The sequence below is a fragment of the Colias philodice genome, chromosome 1 (genome assembly GCF_061535455.1).
Source record: "Colias philodice isolate Cphi_HAF_F1 chromosome 1, ilColPhil1 Martin Lab GWU primary, whole genome shotgun sequence".
In the NCBI taxonomy this organism is placed as follows: domain Eukaryota; kingdom Metazoa; phylum Arthropoda; class Insecta; order Lepidoptera; family Pieridae; genus Colias; species Colias philodice.
Genome location: NC_143086.1, coordinates 12396386 through 12422817, shown reverse-complemented (window position 1 = coordinate 12422817; position 26432 = coordinate 12396386). Strand labels below are relative to the sequence as shown.

Here is a 26432-nt window from a genome sequence, read left to right as displayed (position 1 = left end):
CTAATTTTTAATAGGTGATGTACAATAAATACTGTAAATAATACTGCCCGATTTCCTATCACATTTCATCTGCAGTCTGTTAGATTTTTGAATTATTGACACAACTCTGGGCCAAACTTAAAGCAGTAGGTAGTGACTTTCATACTATGAACTTACATCTATTCTAATATTAGTGAATAGCTAGAAGCTCATACGAGATAGGGTTCGTTCAAGTCAAAAATTTCAACATAGCGTACTGCGTACCTATTTCAGATGTTCAAAATACGAGAAAAATGTAGAAACTCAGATCATTCACGTACACTATAGTTAAGGTACTCATACAAATGCTTCTTCTCATATGTTATTCAAAGAAGTATAACATTGTCCAAATATATTATTATCACAATCCTGTAGGGTAAATGCACCAGTAATGATTAATAAAAATATAAATTGTTAGAAGTATGTACAAGTATAGAGATTCAGTATTTACAATTTCATTGAATAAAATAGTACTTTGTCTTAACTAGAAATAAATTTTAGATGGAAATTTTCCTTTTGAATTTAAAAATAAATACTTAGTTTCTGGTGCAGTTAACCCTAAGTGTGTGCCCGAGTAATCGCCGGTACAAGTACCCCTAATAGAGTACAGGAAATACAAGATCATTATTTTATGGCCATGGATGACAAACCTTAGCAGAGATATCAAAACTATATAGAAGAACAGCAGAAAAACTGAGGTAGGTACTTTCCAAATATTAATTAATTCACTGGAAATCAATCAAGACAATAAGACAATAAGTAAAAACATGTTCTGCTAAGATTTATCATGTCAATGGCTTAAGTCCAAATTGATTGTAGCTCGGCCAACAAGAAATAAAAGAAATAGTGAAGGAATAAGTAAAATAAATAAATATTTGAATCACAAATTTCAATTAAATATGAAATATGCATATGTAAACACAGGCTGAGTGGTGTGAATGGCCGAGCTTTTTTCTAAATTCCGATATTTTAACGTTGGATAGGTGGCTGGTATCCATGCGTCATCCGTTCTAAGAATCGGTGCAAGTCGTGGAAACGCGGTCGCTGCATGGGCTCTCTGCGCCAACATTCATGCATGAGGTCGTAGAGCTCCCGGCGGCAGCGCGGCGGAGGTGCTGCAGGGACGCGTGCGCCGCGCCCGCCGCACCGCCACTGACTGGCGTTGGCTACCACCTTCAATAAAATAAATAATCTAACACCTTTGACAAGGAAGTCGTACAATAATCTCCGAAAATATTGGAGAGTATTGTACAATTTATTTGCTATATTCGGTGCATTGGCACACGCGTGATTATGCTCTATGCAAGTAAAACTTCTTACGTTTTTAAAGATGTAGACACATCAATCGAGGTAGTCCATAAGTGTATGCCATGGTAGAAGGTAATGATTAAGAAAGGTTGAAGTAGTTCTCTCCGACCCCCCTTTATCATTTCCTCCTCACAGGCGTCATATCTCTTGAAGTCAGTTTTCAAGGAAATTAACCGAGAGATAAACTGATCAATCTCTAGGTCCGAGTAAATTTATAGAAGACTTTTAAAGCATCCAAAACTTCTCATTGATCGTTTTCTTATTAAACAAATACACACTATTAATATAACTAGGGAATGCTATAGTAGTTTTAATTAGATATTTCTAGTTCGATTTTTCAATCACTTGAATGAAATCATCTCTCTGTCGCACAAATTAAATCTATAATGTGCAATAAAACAGACTAATTATTAAATAAATTATAGCAATATCAAGCTAAGCTTAACCACAGAAAAACACGTCACACAATAATAGATCAAGAACTTACTCCCTGACAAAGTAAAGTAGACGCTGAAATTATTACCATGAAGAAGAGATGTTTTAAAACTCCTAGCTTCTGTTACAATATCTGACACCGGACGTTAACTCAAATCAACACTCAAATATAGGATTTAACGTTAAAAGATAAATACCAAATTAGTATTCGATACTTTTCATACAATAAGAAAGCTTAAAGAATTAAATTACCTGATCGTCATTCATCTCCTCGAAGGGTTTGGCCACACAGTAAGTCAGCACTTCCCATACAGTAACTCCGAATGACCACACATCGCTCGCTGGTGAACACATTCCCTGGAGAAGGAGAAATCTTACAATTACGAGCTTTAATAATTAATCATCCTGCGTAACAAATTACCAATTTTTAAAATAACCAAAATAGCAATACTTTTTCTTAAAAATGACAAATGTCTACGGGAATACAAAAGATTTATCGATATCTTCGGTAGAATTCTAGTTTCCTAAGAAAGTACCTAATTCATAGTTTATTGGAAACAAATTAGCATTAAATAAAGTTCCCAAATATAGATAATATGAAGAATGTTTACCATAAGCAAGCTCTCCCAAGCCATCCAACGCAGGGGTACTCGAGTCCCATCAGCCATGATGTGGTAGTCTCCAATGAATTCCTCGCAGAACATCGCGTAGTCGGACACTTTAATGTGTAGGTCGTTTGTAACTGTTACGTTTCTGCGAAATTGATGTTTAATTAGCCGATTTCTTTAATTTTGTTGGGTCTCTTGAAAACCAATCTCACTTTGAAGAAATTCAAGACGTCATAAGGAAAGAAGTGAATTAATTATATTTTATTTTTAGAATTAAATGTTAAGGAAAAGTCAGAAGCTCATCAAATGTGTTTACCTTGCCGCGAGATCCCGGTGTACTAACTCGAATGACTCCAGATACTTCATGCCGTTGGCAATTTGGCAGCATATGTGAATCAAACTCGAATAGCTGGTGTGATAGGAGAGGTTAATAATTAAATTAGTCGATGTATATATCCAATATTGTAAGTAACACTAACTGATAATATACCCGTAGCAAAATATTAATATAATTTTGGAACTTCCTTGAGTTTACATATTGACGAAATAGTTGTCTTAACAAATATTTGTTATTGCAAAGATACATGAAACTCATTTAATAATGAAAGAGAAAAAATGTTAAGGATAATAATGAAAACCAAAATCGCAGTGCATTATAATTTTTAAAACAATGATTAATATGGATAACCAGGGCTAAATTTCAGAAAATTGTCCATGTTTGTTAATTTTTGAGTGTCTACGGTAGGTGTAAGGTGTATAACCACAGGGAATTATTATATCAAACGGCATTGCACAGATTGCTGTTAATTCTACAGGAAATTGGATAAAGGACGCAATATGTTTGTACTGGTGCAGTTACGGATACTGCAGGCTAGCTCACCGTAACTTTGTGGTCAATTAACGTTACCTGTACAATGTATTAATGTCTAAAGGATTAAGCTAATATCCAGTCTATTTTCATATCATTGGGAGGAAGGCACAAGCGTTTGTACAGATTAGCTTTTGAAGATTACGAATAATTATCATCACGATTGCCTCAGCTCATTATTTATTAAACTCTCAAAATTACTCGGTCATTTTGCGGAAATTGGAACAAAACCACGGTTGATTGATGTACAAATAAGCTTCAATGTTAGATATATTTCAGCTCTAGTTGCCGGCCGAAGCAATCCCTTTAGTTTAATTCTTTACGCATAATTTCATTAACGTAGATCAGCAGTAGCAGTTGCTTGGTCAATGTGAACGATGGCTTACTTCAATCTCCGTTCCATCTTCAATATCGTCGGGAGTGGTGCAGCATCGCCGCGGTCGAGTGCCGCGCATGGAGGCTCCAGCAGGCTGAGGCCAAGCACTCGCGCAAGTTGCGGGTGCTTCAGGCCAGCCCCCCAGGTAGCTTCGCGGGCAAACGCCGCTCTGTTGATATATGATAATTACTAGATGTTAAGACATACTAGTGAGCAAACATTGTCTTTGTTGGGACGTTTTGGTGCAGAGACGACTTACAGTTATAGTTATATAATATAAAATGGCGTGAAAATTATGATCATGCTCTAATAAGAAATCTTTTAAAATATAAAAGATTGTAAATTTTTCCCTTGTGTAATAACAGCATTTTACAATTTTATAAATTTTCCTAGATTATCTGCTTTACTCTATAAACTTATATCACGGTAAAACTAACGAGTCTTTATGAGATTTGAAAGGAAGATAGCTTACAATCTGGGGCCTACCTCGTATCCTGACGCGGGCTACTTTGTAAGCTAGCTCAGGATAATAGGAAGGTGGGAAAAGTGGGTGGAAAACAAAAGATAAGCTCAGAATTTCTAATTTGTGGTTTAAATAACGTATGTTTATAAACACAGCTTTATGCGATCTCGTTTTAAAGCTATTTATTATTGGAAGATTGCTTGGATTTATAATGTGTTTTCCAAATTCATTTTTAATGTTATGTGGATTCTTTGAAACAATCGCGCGATATAATAAACACATCAATGAGCAATAAAAACGCCGTGAAATATCGGTGAAATAGCTTTTAACTGCAATAATTTGCATTCACTTGAAAGAACTTATTGCATGAAATGCTGTGATTTATATAAAACGTCGACTCGGTTGACATCGCAATAATGCACGCTAAAAGGTTTTTATGTGACGTTTTTAGTTCGCGATTGCGTGCTACGCGGCATTCAGTGCTTATTTCTATCTCACGAAGGTGGATAAGATATGATTGAAATTTCAGTATTGGTAAGACGCTCGCGAGACTGTCTTGAAACCGCGGCTCCTAGTACTAAACCCGAAATGGGAATGTAGAACGACGGTACGAATGTACGTATAGTGTAAACTTTAGGAGAGGTGTAAGCAGTATTGAATACTTGACAGGCGACAGCTAGTGACACTTTGTTACGAGCTGGTGATTTTGTTGTATGTTTATGTTTAAAATGTGTTTGTAAAATATCAAATGAAGGAAGTGTTATTATGTCTTGTTGTTAAAAAACTACAATACATACATATATGTTAAAAACTGTTCACATTATTTCTATTTAACATAAGATTTAAACAATATCTTAACAATAGTTTTAGTTATAAATTATTATATTATGTATGTTAGTCTGTAAGGTATTTATTCTATGGGTCTGTACAATTTATTGTCTGTTACCTGAAATAATTAATGTAACAAATAAATAAATTATATAGGATACAAAAATATTGAATAGTGGGTTTTAGTGGCTTGACTTCTTACATGGGTTAATGCAATCTTTATATCTTGTGTGTGTGTTAGTCACTGAACTCCTAAAGCTGGACCGATTTAAACGAAATGCTCTGCTCTGCAGATAGATTCGAGTATGATTTAGACAACAACTCGAAGGGAAGAGAAGCTGCAGGAAAAACCTAGTATTATAATTCAGTTCCGACTCACTTGATATCGTTATGGCAGCCCCGCCACAGCGTCTTCACAATGACGAGTCGGCGGCGGTCGCCACTCGGTAATTCCTCGTCGCTCAATTCCTCGATACCATCCGTCTCGCAAATCTGGAGCTGTGGGACAACTTTTCAATTAGGGAAATTTGAATTCTATTGGTATAGAGATACAGTTCATTTTTTACGTTTACTGAGGTCGATAGCACAAGGTTTAGAAGGGTCACGTAAAGAACTTGTAAGATATTACACCAGTATCTTGTATCTTATTACCATAACCAGTATTTGATTCACCTGGTATTTTGTGAGAATTGTCAGAACTGATTGTTTTTCATCCAGGGCTTTTTAAATTGGCATAAAAATAAGCGTAGAAGCTTACCTGATTTATGAAAACAGGTCACGCATCGATATCGAATAAAGGAAATGGAATACAAGAAAATAATAATTAACAGACTAAATCACGGAAACTGTATTGGAAAAATTAAATAATTTCCTCCGCAACGGAACTTTCCAAGATACACAAAAGGCTTCGGATTCAAGAAATATTAAAAATGTTATCCGAACAAACTTTGGAAAGCCGTAACTTTTCCGTTAAACGGATGTTTAAGAGAATTAAAAAGTACGAAAGAATCCAAAATTTACATTTTTATTCTCCGGCACGTGGGAACTTTTAAGGAAAATAGTTCTTAAGCACGTAAATAGTGAGGGCGTGGAGAATTTCCTGTATATTTCGCAAAAGCCTACTTTGGCCCAGTTTCTAAGTTTACCGAGCGTGGAAAATGGCTTTGCGCCTACCGGATTTACAGACCTTGAGAAAAACCTTTCCGAAGTATACTTTCTATGCCTAGTTGTAATAACAAATTAATTTGACTAATAAATTGGACAAAATGGATATTAAATGTGATTTTTGCCTGAGTTTTGCCCCTCTGAAGGAAATTCTTAATGTAAGCTCTTCTTGAGATTATAATGAGGGTACATTCTTTGAGATAATAGTTGTGCTTCTAAGCTGGAAAAATATTCTATGGACAGTTTAAATAGTTAAATGATACTAAAAAATCAATTGAGTTTGAACCTGCCGCATTCACTTTAATATATTGAAACGGTTGTTTAAACAATTTTCAAGAAAGCCGGGTTTTTAAGAAAGTAAAAGCCTCACAAGCATTTAAAAGACAAAATACTTTGTGTCGCAGTGCACGCTCCCGGTAACGTTTCATTTAAAAACAAGCTTTAAGATTCGTCGTCTTAAATAACTTAACCAATCTTTGTAGTTAAGGTGCATAAAAGGATTGTAACAAAATAAAGAGGAAGAAATCGCTCGAAATCGAGTACCTAAGTAATGGGATTAAAGTATTGTTTGTTCAGGTGTCTTGTACGTGTGTAAACGAAACTATATTGTAGACAATGAACTAAAACTTTGGTCACGATAATAGAGTAGCGAAGGAAGTGGTTTTGTACTAAAATAGAAAATTAATTTGAAAGTCAACTCAAACACCGAACTCACTATAAAATGCTGTAACGCTACCTAACTTTTCTATGTGGGTTTATGTTTAACAATATACATGGTTAATAGTTAATTGGTGTACCTATTACATTTATTATAATATTTAAAGCAGAGTCGTTTATTTTACTTTATATTCATATACAACAAAGTCACGCAGCACGACTCAACATTTCAATATTAAAAACCTTATAATACAAACTCAATCCGTTCACGCTTGTTATATAAAATATAACGAGGGCCTTCCATTGATTTTCACTCTTCAATTGAGTCCCTCAAATAGGTAAACAAGTAAAAAGAATCAAACAAGATTCCCCTAAATTTTACGGCGTAACGTGTTTAGATTAGGTCAAGTGCAATTGTTCCCTAAGAGAGCGAGCATTTTACGAAGGTCGGGAAATACTTTTTCTCTCTTTTGATAACGTAGTGCTAAAAAGGAATGAGTGTGATAAACGTCGTAATGATGCTAATGAATATAAATGCTATGTATTTTTGGTTATTTTGCATTGAGTGTTTGATAGTCACAAGTCACAACCGACTTCGCATTTTGGATTTTTAGTACAAAAAGCATCCATGAATTGGATTTGTTGTCTTGTGTTTTTAGATAGGTTGGAGGACCTTAACATAAAGATAAGTTTACTCTTCAAGTAACCTTGTAAAGATATATATATATTTTCAGCGGTCCCACGGCACTATTTATTTTAATTGATATAATGAGTGTCTGTAAACTCATTATACATTAAGTTCGAAGTTAAAATGTAAACGTTTAAGCGATGTCGAAAATGGCGAATAAGCAGAGTGGTGACCGTCCACGGAAATGTTTAAATACGTATTGTTTGGACGATTCATTTTATCAGTGACAAACATAACGGTCATTACGGCGTCGAGGTAATTAATTAAGCAAAGTTTTGAAAATATATTTACATTTTCCTCTGCGGTTTTGTAAATGAGTATGGAGAGGTACGGGCTTGGATGGGTGACAGTGAAAAATTAGCTCCAATGATGCCGCTGTCATTTTAATTTTTATATCTGTTTTCATTTCGAATGAGTTTTATTTGCTACATCGAAGTGATAAAGAAAATTGCGTGTGTTTCTCTTTAATTACTATCATTAAAATAGAACTAGGTACTTTTAATTTTTTTTTATTAAACAAAGATAATGAATATCAGATAAGAAATTTTGCGGGGTAAAGTGTACATATTTTAAGCCTTAATTTATTGAACGAGTATTGAAAACTCGGTTCCGACAAAAGGTCAACGCAGAGATTTTTTCATTACCAAATTCAAGCTAATTCAACGCTTATACTATTTGAGGCCGTTATTATGAAAATAAATTTAATAGAACTTAAAACGAATATTTTATAACGTTATACGTACTCATATACATCTCATTTACTACGGTAGCTCATAAATTTGGTTAAAGTATAAAATAAACGTCGCAAGCTATTAGGGAGGGCGGGAGAAAGGGTGAGAGGAGGGGAGTGGACGGTGAACGTTAGCACTGAGCAGCAGATTGCATTTTCTTACGGCCAGTAATCAATTTTTATGAGCATTTTTGTAGTACTGCCCCCTCCACTTGATGTGCAAACTTGCCCCGTGTCCTCTAGGGTTGCCAGTAATAATATTATTATTACCTTTGCTTAAACACCGAACAATTTTACATTTCAAATTATTGTCTGAGTGCTTTTAACTTCCAATAATATGTATTATAAAATTAATATCAGTACTGTTTTTGTTTTGAGATCACTGTGATTTTATTTAAAATTTGTAAATTAAGTCAGTATTATTATTTATTAACTTTTAACGTCGTTTTAAGTCTCTACGAAAATGTACACTAAAATAATATGTGTTATTATAATGGAAATTAATTTTGGTAGCCCTATTTTCACCCTCCATCAATGTGCAATCTTTGCCTCGCGACACACCACGGGTGTAACTAGCCTCGACAATAATTATACCTTCGTGGAATTTAATTTAGTAAAATTTAATTTAGTCTAGGGATGTTTGGATGGAATTTCACTTAGTTTTGTTTCGAAGTGTGCTGAGTGCGCTCCGTGAGAAGGGGTTAACAGTTACAATGTTAACGCTTTTACTATCTCACAAGTAAGATTGCTACTAACTGGGGTGATGTTAAGGAATAATAAGGGTGGTGAATAGATAAGATTATTAAGAACAAAAGATTTAATTAAATTTTTATTTTGAGTCTATTGAATGGATTCATACCGTCATGAAGATCCAAGATAAAACGAATCGAGTCGCACCTTCCCTTTCAAAATATGAAGCTTCATACAAAACTAGATCATGAAATCGGAGTCAAGTGGGACTTAGAAAGCAATAGCTCTCACTGTCGATGCACCCAGATGATCAGGGCGATGGGATTGGCGTGGCTAATGCACTCCTAGACGCTTATCGATTATGTGAAGCGCTAATGGTCGGAATGTAATTACTATTGCCAGCTATGCCCGCCGATGGACAATTGACAATCGATCAAATTGGAATTCAATTATCAACGTTTTCCGTGATACTTAGCTGATGATGCTACAAGCCCGCAAATTGGAAAAGATTGGAATATTATATATATAATATCATTTTTAATACAAGCCTCGCTTTACTTGATGATATATTATTATCGTCAACTCTATCAAATCAAAACAGGGAAGCTTTAGTTTGAAACAACTTAGGTGTCTCTTTGTTAAGGAACTGACCTTCCATTTTTTAATTCTTTGTCACTACTATTTACAGTTTTATACGTATATAAAAATCCGTTCTGTATGTTTATATTGGCGCTAGTTAAAAATAATAAAATGATTGATTGAGAAATTGTTTTAGCTAAAATGAATTATAAAATCCCTCTTTTTAAATTCTGTAACGGAACGAAAGAAAAAGAAACTGGTAGGTCCGCCTCTTGTACAGTTCAAACCACTTTATAAACCGATTGAAGATAAATAGAAGCACGATTGGATAAGCTTATAACAATTTTCTTGAACGGGGACACAATTTGGCTTTGATGAACTCTTATCGATCAATTTTAAATAAGTAATCTTCATCGACCAAATTCGAGACCACGTATTTCATAAATGATTCAAGTAACAAATTTGTGGTAAAATTGTATGGAATATCCCAATATCTTGTATGGGCCTGGTATTCGGAGGTAGCATCCGTAGCTAGAGGAATTTCACAAGCTGACAGCTACCTCCTGGATACGGAATTTATAATGTACGTACATATTTTTGGTAAAATACAAAATTACTGAGATTTATATAAAAATACCTTGTATAGAATACCTAACGAGTTTGTATGTAGGATGATTTAAAGGAGCCGTAATCTTATTATATTGTAAGGCTAAACATTGTAGGTAAATATTTGATGCAGATGAAAATAACGAAGGAACATAATCTCAAGTTCTTTTTCTTTAAAATAGTCACGTTCCAACTTATATTGCTACGTTTATGTTATATAAGCACTACGCTACATATTTGTATTGATCGAAAAAAGCATACGTATTAACAAAAATCAACCACATACCAAAGTTTTATTTTATGTTACAAACGTTGAAAAATACGACTTATATCGTAATATTATCATCTTATGTTTGACCATTAGATACTGGATATATGGGTCTTTGGTATTTTTATGAATTTCAATTTTTTCGGCCAAATTGTTCCTACTTCGAGTACGCTCCTTTATACACATAAAACGTTTTGATTTGAAAAAATCTCAGGCTGGTGTTTGATGTAATATCCATCCATAACACTGTAGTTTAGGTACAAGAGGTCTGAATGTTTGAAGAGGACCTTAATAAAGCATTCCTGTGGATAAAAGGAATTTGAAGATACTTATTTGTAGCGGCAGTTTATGGAATTTTATCATAGCGTCAGCCTTTACACAGGCTGTGCCCGCTTTATTACATAACATCAATATTGTATAGCCTTCGAATTACAACAGATATTAAATAATAAAAGGATATAAATCTTTGTGTCTTTATTGCTTGAGATGTGAGTGGAATTTGAAAGGAAATTTGGTAATTTGATGTGAGAAGATTCCTATCTTCTAAAAAATTAGACTGAAAATTTTATTAATTAACTACAGGTGAGCTTTCACAAAACATTTTTAATATCCACGGATGACTAATCAACAAAATCTTTCTTTTCTTGTCACCTAACGGATATTAGTATCTATATAATATCCGTTAGGTGACAACAACGGATTAAATTAGGCTAAGTTATTTTTGTACTCTTTTTGAAAATATTGATAAAGTAAAACTTTCTTCAATAAGTACTGCGTCTGGGGCGAACGGCTAGTAGACAATACTGCATCACAAACACGTATTGTAGATATAATTGAATAAGCAACCTTTTAAGTATAATAATTAATAAGATTCCTTTAAAAGTAATGCTGTATTGTAAACAACAGTTTAAACTTTGAAGGAAAAATGTAACATCGCGATGAAAAGAACAAATTCAATTACGAAAACAAACATTGCCTGGTTTATCTTGTACTTATGCGTTGTTCGGATACGAATCTTACTCGTACATATTACTGCCTTTATTCTGTAGGCTTATTTTATATCTAAAGAAGCGTTATAAGTTGTGGATTGATGCCTTATGAAACAGTGGGATGTAATAAGAAACTCCAGTTATATTTGCACAGTATAGGTATTTGTTATTAAATTTTCTCATATTAAATTTAAACTTTAGAATAACAATTAAGACGTACGACTTGTAATTAAAGATATTCCTAGAATAATCAATTATGAGTTATTCGAGATGCTTTAACACGTTCGCTGCATTACGAGATCTATCAGATCCCTTGCAGGACTTTTGTTTTGTGCGTTGAATATAATCATGTTTTTTCACTCCTTGCGGGAGGGTCTAACTTGTAAAGTTCTTTAAGTATGAGTAGGACAAATATACATATTTGCTTCCTACTAAAAGTTGAGTTCAATAACATTAAAAAATAAATTAGAGATGGATTAGGTCCCTAACGCACAGTGCTGTAATTATATTCATTCCTTGCGTTAGGAGATATGTCGGTACTCGTGGAAACGTAGGCCTCGTAGACGCAAGAGAGGGAGGGTAGGCAGCGCGGGCGCTGCTTGATTCGGTTTAGTGTTGTCCTAGCATCGATGTGGGAGCTCGCTCGTTTTGGAAATAATACTCGCGTATCTAGGTGTTGCTTATTTTTTATAAACAATGAGTTCTTTTAAAAGAAAAAAGTGTAAAAAATCTATTTATTTTGGTGAGATTTCTAACAAACTCAAGCTCAAACATTTATTTATTCAATTAGACTTCTTCTACAAGCACTTTTGAAACGCCATTACATATTTTTAACATTTACCACCGATTCGGAAAGCAGTATCTACGGAGAAGAACAAAAAAATCAAAGCCGGATTATACTGCTGCATCGTCCAGTATAATAAAAATTTTGGAAAATGTTCGGAAAACGAATTGTTACCATATGCGCGCAATGCAAGCAATCAATTTGCTTACCATGTTTTAATGAAAAACACTTTGCATAATTAATTAAACTATAATATTTCAATCGACAACTGACATTCCCATCACTACTTACTACACATATTGAACTATCTTCGGTTGCGGTACGAGATGCAATAGACATCTAATTTTTTTTTGGTATTTGTAGTTTATTCAAATGTCATAACTGCGTGCGAACCTAGCAAAATATAAAACAATAGACTATCTTTCATCCACATAAACTTCAAAGTATATGTCATTGTTTTCTGGAAGATATAAATTATTTTCAAAACTGTATCTTTAGGAGACTGATTAGGTCTCAAACGCACCAAAGGGTGGATAAGTTTCGAGATCTTTTAGGTCTCCAAAGCACCAGCTGAAAGTTCTTTGATAATGATGTCGCAGTGAACGTGTTAAATAAAATTTTCAAGAATGTTTAATATTCATGGATTATACAAAATTAGGTAGATTATTACTGTTATAATAATAATAAGTTTTATTCCTGTGACCTTTACGTGTTGCTGGGTAGCTACGCGTAAACAGGGCGTACCAATATTGTCTTTTCATTATAAAAGTACAAACATATAGAATTAGTGAACCACGGCTCGGGTTGGCGGTATTCTAAACCCTTTGATGTGATTTCGGGCAATATTATTCTCGTAGCATTTTCAACATTTTAGGTATATTTTATCAGTTAATTGTTGTACTTGTGAATAACAGGTTAGAAACACTCATTATACCCGCTATGTGAAGTTAATTATGTATTAAGTAATCTTAAGATTGCTGAAATGTTTTAACATTTTGTCTTTTGGATATTTCTTCGAGGTTACGTAATATTGAATTTATTATATTGTAAAGAAATAAAAAAGTTTCAAGTGAAATTGAATATAAAGTAAGTAAGGAGGTTTAAATATGATATTACGTCGAATTTAACTTCTTTTGTTACAGGTTTGACAGAAGAATTTTTCTATTCATAAAAATAAAATATTTTTGTCACATTCAAACATTTTTCTATAATGTAATAAACTCGTTTTCTTGTAAATCCGGAGCCAGCGATCCAAAACAGGTACTCAGGACAATAACCAAGCCCAGTCATGGATGAATTCATAAAAAATATCAAAAATAAATTTTCTATGGAAAATATAGTAGAGCGCTTGAAAGATGGTATGGTAAATTTTACATATTACCCAAAAATATTATTGCCTTATTATTGCTTTTATTTACCTAGTCTTGATATAAAGAAACATGTTTTATATTCATTTGAATCAAGTGCTAGATCGGTAGGGCTTTAGTTATACATATTTCAGCAGAATAGTGAATAAGTACCTAGTAAAAACTAAACGTAAAAATACACATATTATGACAAAAATAAAAATGAACAATATGTTGTTATTATTCCAGAGATAAAAGAAGAGAAAAATAATGTTCCCGAAACTCTTGAGAAGGTAGAACCATCAAAAATAGCCAACATAGAGGAACATGTATCGAATTTACAAGAACAACCTAAACCTTCCCTTCAACCAGCCGATGATATGAAAAATAAACAAATAACGGGCAATATTCAGAAGAAAGAACCAACCGCGAAGACGAGTATGAATGTCCTTCAAAAACCTATAGAGCCCGAAGAATTTAGGGATCCGTTCCGAGATGACGAGAATCTTTTTAATTTCTATGATTAATATTTGATTTTATATATTTTTCAATAAATATACTTGCATATATATATACATAACACGTATTTTAGTAATATCTTATTATCTTTAAATTTTTTGTTGTTAATTACGAGAATGAACTTTTGACGATACAGAACTCTGTACATATATAATCCTGGCATAGGTACTTTAGTTTCAAATATCAATATTAATAGCTAGTTGAAATGTAACATGATCAGGCTTCCTGTTTGTGAAGCTTCAGATAGGTTGATGTAAATAGAGTATTTACATTACCATGCATGATGAGGGGGACTTAACATTCTGCAGCATCTCCTGTTGAGTGTCGTTAATTGGTAACCTAATCCTATCGTACGCCCTGCAAGCTACACTAATGGTTTATGTAAAACGTCTCCTATAGAACCGCAGACTATATAATAATAATTTGTTCTTCAAACTTTTATATATTTAGTATTTACGCTTATCTTCAGGTATCCCATACAAGATACACACAATAATTTATGTGATGTGTTGTCATCATTAATTTCAATTTCATTGCGTATTTAATAATTTAAATCGTTTTTATAATTATGAATTATCTTTGTTTGCATAAAATACACGGTCATTTATAAAATTCTATAGGATTAATTTATCTGATTATGATATAATTAAACTTGAACTAAATAAAATAAGGGTGCAATAAGTACGCTGCTTATGCCATAATATCATTGATGATCCATTTTATCGGAAAAATCTTTCACATATTTTTATCTTATCCTGTTTCTCGACTAAAAAACAAACGTGTTATCTGAAGTTAGGTGGTTACCTTCGTTCACTCGTCGTGCATTCTAAGTATTCAGAACCCTTTAGAATGCGGCGATCTTTCCGCTTAAGCTGTAACGTATTGTTAACGTGAAGTAATAGCATAGTATAAAGAGAGGTACTTACAGTGCCATGCGGTCCCTCGCCTAGGAAAGTAACCGGTCGCATGCGCCCCCGCGGGAAATCCAGCAGGGGCGCCACTCCGTTTGGGGGCTCGGCTTCAGGTAGTTTGATGGAGGTGAACAGCCCCGGGACGGGGCGCTCACGGCGGCTCAGCCGCTCGTCCGGGTACGTCTGAAAATGTCACTTTTTAGAACGACTTCTCAGGATTATAATGCATCGCTAAACAACATAATTTGTCGGACGAAATTGAAATAATTTGGAAAATCCAAAAGTGCACGCCTCATAATTTTTTTTTAATAAATATTTATTAATTATTATTTTTGTTTATTTAATAACAATTAAACCACATCGAATCAGACCCTGAAAAATGAAAGGGTTGTATTTCGGTCGCTATCGTGTTAACAAGAAAAAGGATCCGCACATACAGACACACGGACGTCCAAGACAGAACTTTTTTAAACTGTTTTTTAACTAGTTTAAACCCTCGTCTGTCGGAACACAGATCTGAGCCAAAAATTTTGTACCCGTTGTCTGTCGTGGCACAGATCTGTGCCAAATCATCGCCGGTTGGAAATTAGCTCATTGTAACGCAAATATAGTTCAAATCTGCATAAACGACTATTTAGTTGATAGCTTATGAATTGCTGAATATTTAAAGTCCATCACTTAATAATTTGACCGATAAATATTCGAAATATAACAGTAATTATGTCATACTTTAGTCGAGTAACTTTTAAATTTTAAAGTTTTAAAAAATGTAAAATTTTGCGGAAAGTTGATAAACGGTAAGTATTTATTGTTCTTTTTATTATTATTCACTATATATCCTAATGTTTATGTGCCGAAATAATGAAAATTACCAATAATTATACCACAAATAATGGCTCCAAATATGTATCTACCATTTCACTGTACGTTGCTTAGTTTTTGACCCCTGGTTAATCGTATTTTATTTTTAATATTTTATTTGTTTTTTACATCATTTTACAAGAAATTTTATGAAGATTTTTATAATATAATTCAAAATTTGATACTGTGTTCCATTTTAAAGATATTTCGTTTTCAATTCAGAACCGACAATAATTTCCCCGTAAAATTCGCGTACAGGATGTTCGCATATTGTATGAAATTGAAAAATTTAATTGTTCGTCTTCAATTAAATTTTTCAATTTCATACAATATAAAATGTACATATGTTTTGTTTATATTGATGGGTATCGTTTTTGTGGTATTTATTGTCCTCAGGTTTAATACGATATAATCAACTATACAAATAATAGTCCGTAACCTCTATGGAATTCCTTTAATTTTAGTATATTATGGTTAAAAGTGTATATTATATGCTGGAAAAATAGTAAAAAAAACCTACATCGGGAACAATGGTTTTCACTATGACCTATATATAGGACAAAGTGACTATGTTACTATGTAATTTGTGTAGGACAAACTGGAAAAGAAATTTAACACATTAATAATTGTACAACATATTCTTACCTTAATACAAATGCAACATATTATTTTTTATTGGGGAACCATATGTTTCTGAAAAAATAAAAAACCGGCCAAGTGCGAGTCGGACTCGCGCACCGAGGGCTTCGTACAAACTTATTTTTTTAATTATGCTGTAGGTATCTTTTAATTCATATTTTAGAATTCTTTATCTGTGCTATAAGACGTTGCTATTGTAAGTTTTTATAACCTTGCAAATGTCGAAAATTACGAAAATTTGCAGCATAAACGGTTGTATCTTTTGATTGCGTTGGCATATATTATGTTTGATTCTGTTTTTATTTTGTTTTTCTGTCGTCTCACAATTTCAAAATGAACGACAACACGGGAGTTGTCATTTTTGAAACCCAGATAGTCCAAAGATGTTTTTACACATATTTTGGGGTTATTTCTTTAAAACTGGAAGAATGTTTTTTTAGAGTTTTGAACCTCAATACGATTCGCGCTTCAAGGACTCCGAACAAACCTACTTTTTATTATGTTTTAACTTCTAGTGTTTTTAGTGAATTTTTCTTTATCTGTGCTGTAAAACCTTGCTTTTAACCAAGTCCACTTAACTTTTGACCCGTAGGTTTTGATTCCCTTGCTAGTAGTTGCGGTTTTCAGAATATGCCGCATATGAATATTATTTCTTCTGATTGCGTCTTAAATCTTATATCTCCATACCAATTTGCATGAAATTTGGTATGGAGATATTTTGATACCCGAGAAAGGACATAGGCTACCTTTTATTGCGAAATATGTACCACGGGCGAAGCCGGGGCGGACCTCTAGTATGTATATAAAAATGAATCGCAAAATGTGTTGGTAAGCGCATAACTCGAGAACGGCTGAACCGATTTCGATAATTCTTTTTTTATTATATTCCTTGAAGTACGAGGATGGTTCTTATGTAGAGAAAACGTAAATATGTACCACGGGCGAAGCCGGGGCGGACCGCTAGTGTATTATAAATCTGAGTTTTTAATGTGAATATCAAGTTAATACATGTAGCCGTTCATTAGTTGTAAGTTGAAATTATTATTTTTTTTTATATAAAGTGTAATTAAAAAAATCATGTTATTTGCGATTATTCTTATATCTGTTTTATAAAACATTGCTTTTTACCAAATTTAAAGATTTTATGTACTTGGGAAGTACCCTGTCGGTTTTGATTCCATTGCAAAAGTCAAAATTTGCTAAAAATTGCAGCATTAATGGCTGCATCCCAAAGGGTTTGGTTTTTAAGGGTCCAGAACCCTAATAGGATCACGTCTGTCCATCCCATCTGCCCATCTGTCTGTCAAGACCCATTTTCACAGGAACGCGTGATGTGACATAAAACTGAAATTTATATTGATTACTTGAGTCGATTGAAGCTGTGAAAAAATCAAACTTATAAACCAACGCAATCAAAAGATAAAGCCGTTTATTAACTCAGGCCCCGGAATCACAGACACAATAGAAAATCTATTGTATCGTGGACCGATCGGGCCGTTCGGGGCTCAATGGGTTATGCTGCAAATTTCGACATTTGCAAGGGAATCGACACCTACAGGGTACTTTCCGTGTACGTAGAGTTTTGAAATTGGGGTAAAATAAGGTCTTATAGAGCAGATTGAAGAATAATTTCGAAAAACATAAAATTTCGGAGTTACAACATAATAAAAATGTTGTGTGGTTTTATGAAACCACGGTAAAAGTGAAACTGTTCGAACGGTTCCGAACACTGCCTTATACCTACTCGGCAGCCGACCGTCACGCGACATGCGCTACACAGACCAAAAAGTTTGAGACGATGTAATAAAAGTTTCACTTTAAAAATTGGTTTGTTCGGAGCCCACGGTGTGCGAGTCCGACTCTCACTTGGCCGGTTTTTTATTCTTATGTACTATATGTAGTACATTCGTAGGCCGAATGTTAAAGCTGATGTAGATCGCTGTCTGAAGATTATTTTTATTTGCATTCATGACTTTAAATAGCCTTGGAACATTACTTATTTAATAAAACGAATTAAATGCATCATTTGCAGTACGCCTGCAAATATAAATCTACCCTCTCATTTTGTAAATGACTAGCGATAACAATTATTGTATTTTTGCCTTTTGGTGTCAAAACTGCTTCTATTACCCAGAAGAAGAATGCAATTTTTCTATTTGAAGATATCACATTGCTGTTTAAACTACATAATCAATAATAACTTATTTGTTAGGTAACCCTAAAATAAACTTCCGTCTTGATATTTTAATTTTCTTTCGAAAATAAAAATTTGTATTTGATAGAATAACCTTTTCTGATTCGTAAGCATTTGAGTATCAATAAAAGAGAATTCAAATGGATCCAAACAACGATTCTTATGGCAATGGAAGACAAGACACTCCAAGGCTTACTTTAACAATAGGACGTAACAGTATTTGAAATCAAGAAATATAACTCTGTATATTTTGTCAAATGAACAGATAGTAATACTAACACGATTAGTGTTTGGGAATTTACAGCTTTTAATTCCTGATACCAGGATTCTTCATGAAATTCTACACATAACACGTCTTACTTTATTCCAATCAAAATATTTTTAAGTTTCATGCTGTTTGTGTACTATGGACTCCCTAAACTACTGAACCGATTTTAATACAATTTTACCGATTAGTTTATATCTTAATTACAATATGCTTGGAAATACTGCATGTATTGAAGTACAACCCTTTTAGCTAAACGATGTCCAAAATTTTTGTTTCCTCGGATATACAATAATGTCAACAAACATTGTAACATAACACTACTATCGAACTACACATGCAAGAAGGTCATAAAGAAATGGTTACATACGCTGTCTTTTGAAGAAACCGAACAATTACTTAAAGGAGCACTGAGCTGACACACACTATAACAATATGCCTTCACTCACAAACAATGACACACACACCCAACCACACACACTCACACACACACCCAACCACACACACTCACTCACACACACACACACACGTAAACACACACACACTATCACGAACACGCGTGCTGCAAACCGCTAAATAATGTACTTTGTTTTTCTTTTTTTTTTTATTAATTGTATTAACTTCCATTACATTAGATTATTTACCTACTTGTTAACTTCCTACTGTCCATAACATATGTATATAACCAAGAAGCGCAACTCAGGGTCCCAAGACACAAGTATTTCACTTAGTTTGGGACCCACTGTCTTACATTAATTGTAAATCATATAATGGACAAATAAATTTATTTCATTTCATTTATTTCATTTCATTTCATTTCATTTCATTTCAACTAGATTGGAGAGCGTTCATCACTTTCCTGATCACATTCAAGTGGAACCTCGTGGTAATAAATCGTCGTCTTGAGGCGGTCGTTGTGTCCGATGTATTATAAGAAAAAATGAACAGAAGTTAACGTTATTTATGCTAAGTTGCAAATATTCCTATTTATTGGCCAATGTTGGCGTCAACACCACACATTACAACCACATGAGTATATAAATAGTACAGACACAAAAAGCTTCATAAGAATTTTTTTTTCTGTCAGTTAAGTAAAATTTATTTAAGTAAATAAAACATGTAGATGTATAATTGTTTATTTATTTTGAATCTTTAAGTTTATTGATTTTTATCCTTAACATAAGCTGTATTTTATAAAAAATATTTAAAACTCGAATTTCCGAAATTTTTGATTTATAAGTTAAATGTAACGGTTTATAATTAAGTTATGGTATAATTAAATGTAGATTTCACTTTTGTACAGCTTAGACATTTTTCTGTATGGATACAGTGCCTTTCGATTTGTAGTTGGACAACATTTCATTTTATAGGTACTATATTATAATAATTAAGAGCATGAAAGAAAAAAAAGCATTTCTTCATAATGCTATTGTTACCACAAAAAATATTTTCTTAATCGCTAATTTTAAGAAAAAATAAATTAAAATTAAAATTGATGTGGAGACGTTATACATACAGACGTTAGAACAAAGTCCACCATAAGAATGAAGTCATTTAGGAATAAGACGATTTTTAAACATTAATAAAAACCTAAATATTTAAAAAAAGTAAAAATTACTGTTAGTTTTTATCTAGTTTTGATTAAAATAAAAAAAAAAAAAGTAGCAAAAATTTTTGAAATGTTCTAATTTTGGAGCAGACTGTAATGTCTGTATTTGTATGAACATATGTGGAGTACGCGTCCACTTATTTTCATGCGTAAACGATGATATTCATACTCAACTTTCTCGAATTTTTATAAAATAAACCTATGTTTTTGTTATATTCACTCAAAAAATTGTCTATTCTAGTGTGAAAATACAAAAATAAAAATCTAAAATACCTTGATATTATTTTTTTATGAGTATTTTTCTTTACAATGTCATATTTTTTCAAAATGTGTGGGAAAAAATGCTTCTAATAAGTAAAATAAACACGCCAGGGAGTAAGTAAGGTAACTAATATAAAGTTTGGTTATCTAGTTAGCATCAAAATTTACAAGAGTGTCACAGGTTAAAGTTTATATCACAAATTTTAATATCGAAAAAAATCGGCAAATCAGCGCCGACCGCTCGAATTTCTCCGACAGACAGCACCTTTTTGACGCGGCGCGCCGCGACAGCTGAGGGGTTAAATAACAAAAATGACATCAAAAATATCATGAACGTTAAAAATAGTGTTTTTTCTTAATATGTGTGTGTATGTATTATCTTACAAGTGCAATGTATGATACATAAAGACATTTTAAGTTTGAAAAATCAGATGTTTTGCGCGAAGTGACAGTAGTACCCACCTCAACGCTTCGCTTATGAGGCGTGCAATACGTTCCGTTCTGGTTTTAATTCGAAATGTCATTGTTTTTTCAATTTATTTTGATTGAACCATTTGGAGATTATTTATATCACTGTGGTTTTTTTAGAGATCATTAACACACTGAACGTTAATAGTGGATGTTCAGTTGAAGAATTTTTAACGCCAAAAGACATTCCAATTAAAAGGGAATACATATTATTTTCTGCTGTCTACACGTGTATGTATATTTATCTTCAAAGTTAAAGTTTGCACAAAGCGACTATGCTCCTATCTACCTCTATAATATCTGAATCCTGATAAACTGTAGGGTTTTTCAGGTCCATTAGTCAATTAACGTCAGTAACCGATCGAAACGAAGGCTGCTATTACGATACACACCGGTCAGTTTTGGCGCCAATATTAAAACGTTAATATTACTATTTTATACGGTGCGGTAATAACCCACTTTCAGAATAATAGCTAGCTTCCATCCTACAAGACTGAACCTATAATTTACGTTATATGACTTTCTCTCGTGAAGTAGACGTAAGTAGCTCAATTATTTATATAAAGGTGATGATTGGTGGAATTATTAAAATTATATCTATGCCTGCTGCCATCGTTATAAAAATGAAAGTTTTAATAAGATAGAAAATAACTGCAAATTTCACATATTTATGAATAACAGAGCGGCGTCAGAAAAACACCGCAATTAAAAAATTCGGAATTTGTAAACAATTTAGGAGGCAATTTAACAACGGTCGGCTTACGTGTAAGCCTTACAAAGCTGTGATAAAACATTAACAAAACGGACGAAAAGCCGGCGGGCACGCAAGTCGCTCCTCTCATAATACCGTCCTTTACTCATTTATCATTTTGCAAACAGCCGCATAATACCCCTAATGAGTAAAATCCAAGCATACCTTAGGCAATACCATTAATATTACGAACCCCGGCCTTTCCCCTTTACAGATGGGATACCTACTACACAATAGTTTAAAGCACATTTACCTCTTGGTGGCTTTCATTTGGATTCGGGAAGCGTTCCACGTTTGGCAAGAGATTCATTCTTATTTCTACTTATTTACGGCTATTCCACGACTTTTAAATTTAGAAACATGACATTTTATTTCATCGCTATTCTTTATGGTCAGAAAATAATGGAAATAACCGTAACTGTATATTACAATCTCTACCTGGGAAAATACACCATTAAATTCTTATTTAACGTATCAAAAAGTGGAAATAGATAAGAAAATATTACAAAGAATAACACAGACCATTATTGTAATTTATAATCATAGATTAATTAAATGCTGTTGCAGTACTTTTGGTAATGTCAATCACAGTGAAACTATATTCATTTAAAACAATTAATTATCTACGCAGAGGAGTTTCGCTAAGCTGCAACAGGAAAAAAGTAAGTACTTTAAAAAGACGTTAGAGAATTAAACTCTTTTTATACGTTGAGTTAGCAATTAAATAAACAAAGCTATCAAAACTTTTAGCTCACTATTTTATACAGCTGCTTTCTTAACGATGTCACTAAACTTTTAGCCGGCTTATTGTTTGATATAATTAAAACTAAGCGACCGGAAAAGTTGTGCCGGAAAGTGCAATAGCATAGCGAACATGCTTATAATGTGGTCAGGCGTTCTGGAATGCTCTATGACTACAAAAGTATTACATAGTTCCCTTTCGAGGCTCTTTCTACGAGCTTCTTGAAACAATGTTGAATTTAATATGTGAATGACATGTAAAGAATGGGTTTTTTTTGTGGAGAATGATGTTGAGGTCACATAAGGATCTCTGGATTTAATTAAGCATTACAATAATAGCTAAGTAGTGAAAGTATAATTTTTTTATATGTATAGTCACACGGTGAAGATAATGTAAAATATATAATATCTTAGAGCATATTTCCGATTATCGCTCGCCATACAAATCCTATGAGCCATAACACACGACGAAGATAATATATATTTTACCTTCAATATCTTAAAATACCAAGCGATAAGACATCTATAGGCCAGGAGATACTGACACAAAATTTCGGGTCATTTGTAACAGGATGGCGGTTTTACAGGGGTCTTGGTACGCAATGACAAAAAGAAAAATGATGGTCAGAACGCTGATACCGGATACCTTAAGATACTGTAATATTTTATATTAGAGAATCTTAACATAAAATATTATAGTATCTTCACCGTGTGTGATGCGCTTTATGGTGTGTTGCCTGAACAATGTTTCTGGTGTCCAAACAATCCAATGCGGGATCGACATACTTTTCCGCAGGTCGGACAAGGGAAATATGGCGTCTTGATGGCGTTTCCTCCTTCTGTCTGCAAGAACTCTGAACCAAGACTCGTCACAGGATCTGCTACCCTCGGAAACAAGTTTGCGCCGTTCTGATCGATTAGTAGCGAGCTTCTCCCAATTATTATGATCAATATGTATAGTATAGACACAAATAATGTTTTAGATCCAAGTATCCACCAAACATTTTATCTGAATAGGAAGAGTAGACGTAACCTATAGGCGTAATATATATAGGCACGCGTGTCATCATTTTGTAATATTATTAGTGGATGAATTCATATTATATTAATAGACGCCATTACACCACACTGACAAATTACACTTGTGGTTAGAATGATCCAACAGCTATGCATAACCAATCCATTATTTAATTCTATAGCGATGGTGTGGGGTGGACTGGGAGGGTGTTTCGGGATGTGTGACTTATTCACAAGAGGGAGGGGGGGGAGGGGAGGGCAGTTACAGGCGTATGGGTTGTAGCATCTAATGGAGTATTCAAAGATGACATGACATGAGATGACACGTAAAATGCATACTGCACGAAATAAAATGCAAGGCGAAAAATTTGTTACTTTAACAAATTCTCTTACCCCCTAACATATTCTATGAAGATCATACTGTCATACTTTATCGTTGTGTCGTTATCAATTGTTTAGATACATTGTTATAAATACGTTTATTCTAGGTACATTTTGAAATAATATCATTTTATAGTGAAACTTTTTATAGCAGTGAATTAAGAAGTTTAAATAGACGGTGAAAGTTTGCGAGCGACTTCTTTGTTTCTATGGCTATAGTCGTGAAAATTGATCCGAGGTAGGATTTAGACTTGGTAACGAAGGCGAATACAATTACCCTATTATATTGTATGTGCTATTTGTATGTATGCCTATTATTTAATATTTTACAAGCATTTACTTTATGAAATCACAATTTACTATCTAGCAGAACTAAATTACAACATAGGCGTTTTTTTATAAATAATTGCTGCATATTTTGGTAAATTTGCAGTATTTTATAGTATTTAGTTTATTTGTAATCTTTATTTAATAATATTTTTGTTATTTTTGTATAACATTATTATGTATTTATCTTTGCGTATACTTTCTACCTACCTCCCATTTCTAGTTTATTATTTATCTTTCCATCAGTTGGTTGCCTGGAAGAGATCACTCTTAAGTGATAAGGCCGCCTACTGTGCTGTTTTTCTTTTAGAATAAGTTTTGTTTGTATTTTGTATTTTTAGCAGCACAATAAAGAGCATAAATAAATAAATAAATTTAACACATTTAATGGTATGATAATATTTTCACAAACGACGTGCCTCATCCTTGTTTAGCTCTATACATTATGAAATTATATTCAAATATCGCAATTTAAATTAACGTTGCAGAGAAACAGACCGCTTCATAAAAACTCAAATTAGATACAAGCACAGACACATCCATTATTTAAGTAAAACTCCATTAAACATATGAAAAAAATAAGAGATAACACATATAAACTGTTCCCCTGAGAAATGCGAGGAAAGTTACATGATATAGTTTATAGTAATAACTCTCGTCCGCTGGATGCTGAATATTTAAACGAACAAGTGCTACTGGATCTGTATTTTTTATAAGTAAGCTTTTGCTCATTTTTGGGATCATTGCCTGATGTTTGATGGCGTCCCGAGTTAAATTAAAACGTTGGAATGAAAGAAAAAGAAAAGCTACGATGCATTTTGTGGTGTATATGAGCATGCATAATGCCTATTAATTAATAATAATATACATTGTACATTTGTACTGAAGCCGTGCACTCAACTACAACGTAATTAATTTTAAGCGCCACCAAGGCTCAGGTGTTCTTGAGCAAAATGCATTAATTAAGATTGCCCGAAAAACCTCAAACATGCTCTCCAGTGGTGCACTAATTACTTCGGTTACGTCATAATATGTTTAAATTTAGTACACTGTTCCAAATTTATTAAAAAAGGCGGCCGAAAGCACATGGTGCGCTCCACATTTTATAAAACTTTTGTTTTTTATTTTCCTCAATGACTGAACTGGTTTTTATATGATATAAAATTTAAAGAATATATTATTTTGGTTTGTTGCTTATTTTATCATTATATTATGTTCAAATGAAATATTGCTAGTTCCTGACGTTTTTCGTAATAATTAGGGAAAATTGCGGTTCTTTGGAAGACGTAGTTTTGGTCGGCATACATTAGCGTGCTTTTGAATGTCGGGCAAACGAATGTTGTGCTCATTAAAGCTCCGCAAACGACCAAAAAATTTAAGAAAGTCACGAAAATACAAGGAGATGGCATAGTTAATGTAGTTGATTTCTGTACTCGTACATTATATCGATAGTTAAAATTACTTTACCTGAGCAATACTAAGAAAATTGAAGCAAATATAAAAAATATAATTTTCCATTATTATAACAGCATCATGTAATTTATTTTCAACAACATAACAACCTAAACAAATATGTTTCCCTCGCGAACTAATTTTATCACCCTGCATAAATCCGTACCTTATAAGGAGAGTAAATATTCAAAGAGTCCTCTAAAATGTATTAGATTGTACAGTACAATATTCTGTATCACTTGACGCCTTTATGTTCAAGTGATACACGTAAGAAATGGTCGGACGATAAACAATCCCTGAGTGGGCAGCCAGCATACGTTTGAGCTCCCCGTGTCATTATAAAATACGAGAAGTAGCGAGGATTCACTTTGAGAAATGGGAGCAGGGTTCGCTAGCACCTGGGACCGCACCAACGAACTGCCTCACCAATGTTATTCGCGTTTTTGTAAGTTAAAAAGTCCGTAGAATAAATTTATGATCGCCTCGTAAATGGCGTCCTTTTAGCGACCCGCGGTAAAATTTTGGTGAACTTGTGGCGTTGATGTGATGTTTTATGGTAATTATATTTTAAAGTAATGTTTGATTACAACGATTCTATGGGTATTAAATTATATTACGCAAATAAAACATA

General features: G+C 33.3%; 2 protein-coding genes across 2 annotated transcripts; one reads left to right on the top strand and one right to left on the bottom strand.

The window, feature by feature from the left end:
- Positions 1-938: 938 nt before the first annotated feature.
- LOC149491398 (epithelial discoidin domain-containing receptor 1-like) lies at positions 939-22193 on the bottom strand. Its single transcript, XM_089700753.1, has 8 exons — positions 22137-22193; positions 14851-15018; positions 5284-5402; positions 3624-3782; positions 2686-2778; positions 2373-2514; positions 2014-2118; positions 939-1191 (listed from the first exon to the last, which is right to left on the bottom strand). The coding sequence occupies exons 1-8, from the start codon at positions 22191-22193 to the stop codon at positions 988-990; spliced, it is 1047 nt and encodes a 348-aa protein (XP_089556879.1). The 3' UTR covers positions 939-987.
- Positions 13348-13932, top strand: LOC149491399 (uncharacterized). The gene is made up of 2 exons (XM_089699583.1): positions 13348-13417; positions 13655-13932. Exons 1-2 carry the CDS (start codon positions 13348-13350, stop codon positions 13930-13932), a joined length of 348 nt encoding a protein of 115 aa, XP_089555709.1.
- Positions 22194-26432: the final 4239 nt, after the last annotated feature.

Coding starts and splice junctions, on each gene's coding strand:
- LOC149491399 (XM_089699583.1), top strand. CDS start 13,348: ATGGATGAATTCATAAAAAATATCAAAAATAAATTTTCTATGGAAAAT. Junction 13,418..13,654: donor AGTAGAGCGCTTGAAAGATG/GTATGGTAAATT, acceptor TTATTATTCCAG/AGATAAAAGAAGAGAAAAAT.
- LOC149491398 (XM_089700753.1), bottom strand. CDS start 22,193: ATGAATCTCTTGCCAAACGTGGAACGCTTCCCGAATCCAAATGAAAGC. Junction 5,403..14,850: donor GCGAGGGACCGCATGGCACT/GTAAGTACCTCT, acceptor GTTGTCCCACAG/CTCCAGATTTGCGAGACGGA. Junction 1,192..2,013: donor AGGAGATGAATGACGATCAG/GTAATTTAATTC, acceptor ATTTTATTGAAG/GTGGTAGCCAACGCCAGTCA.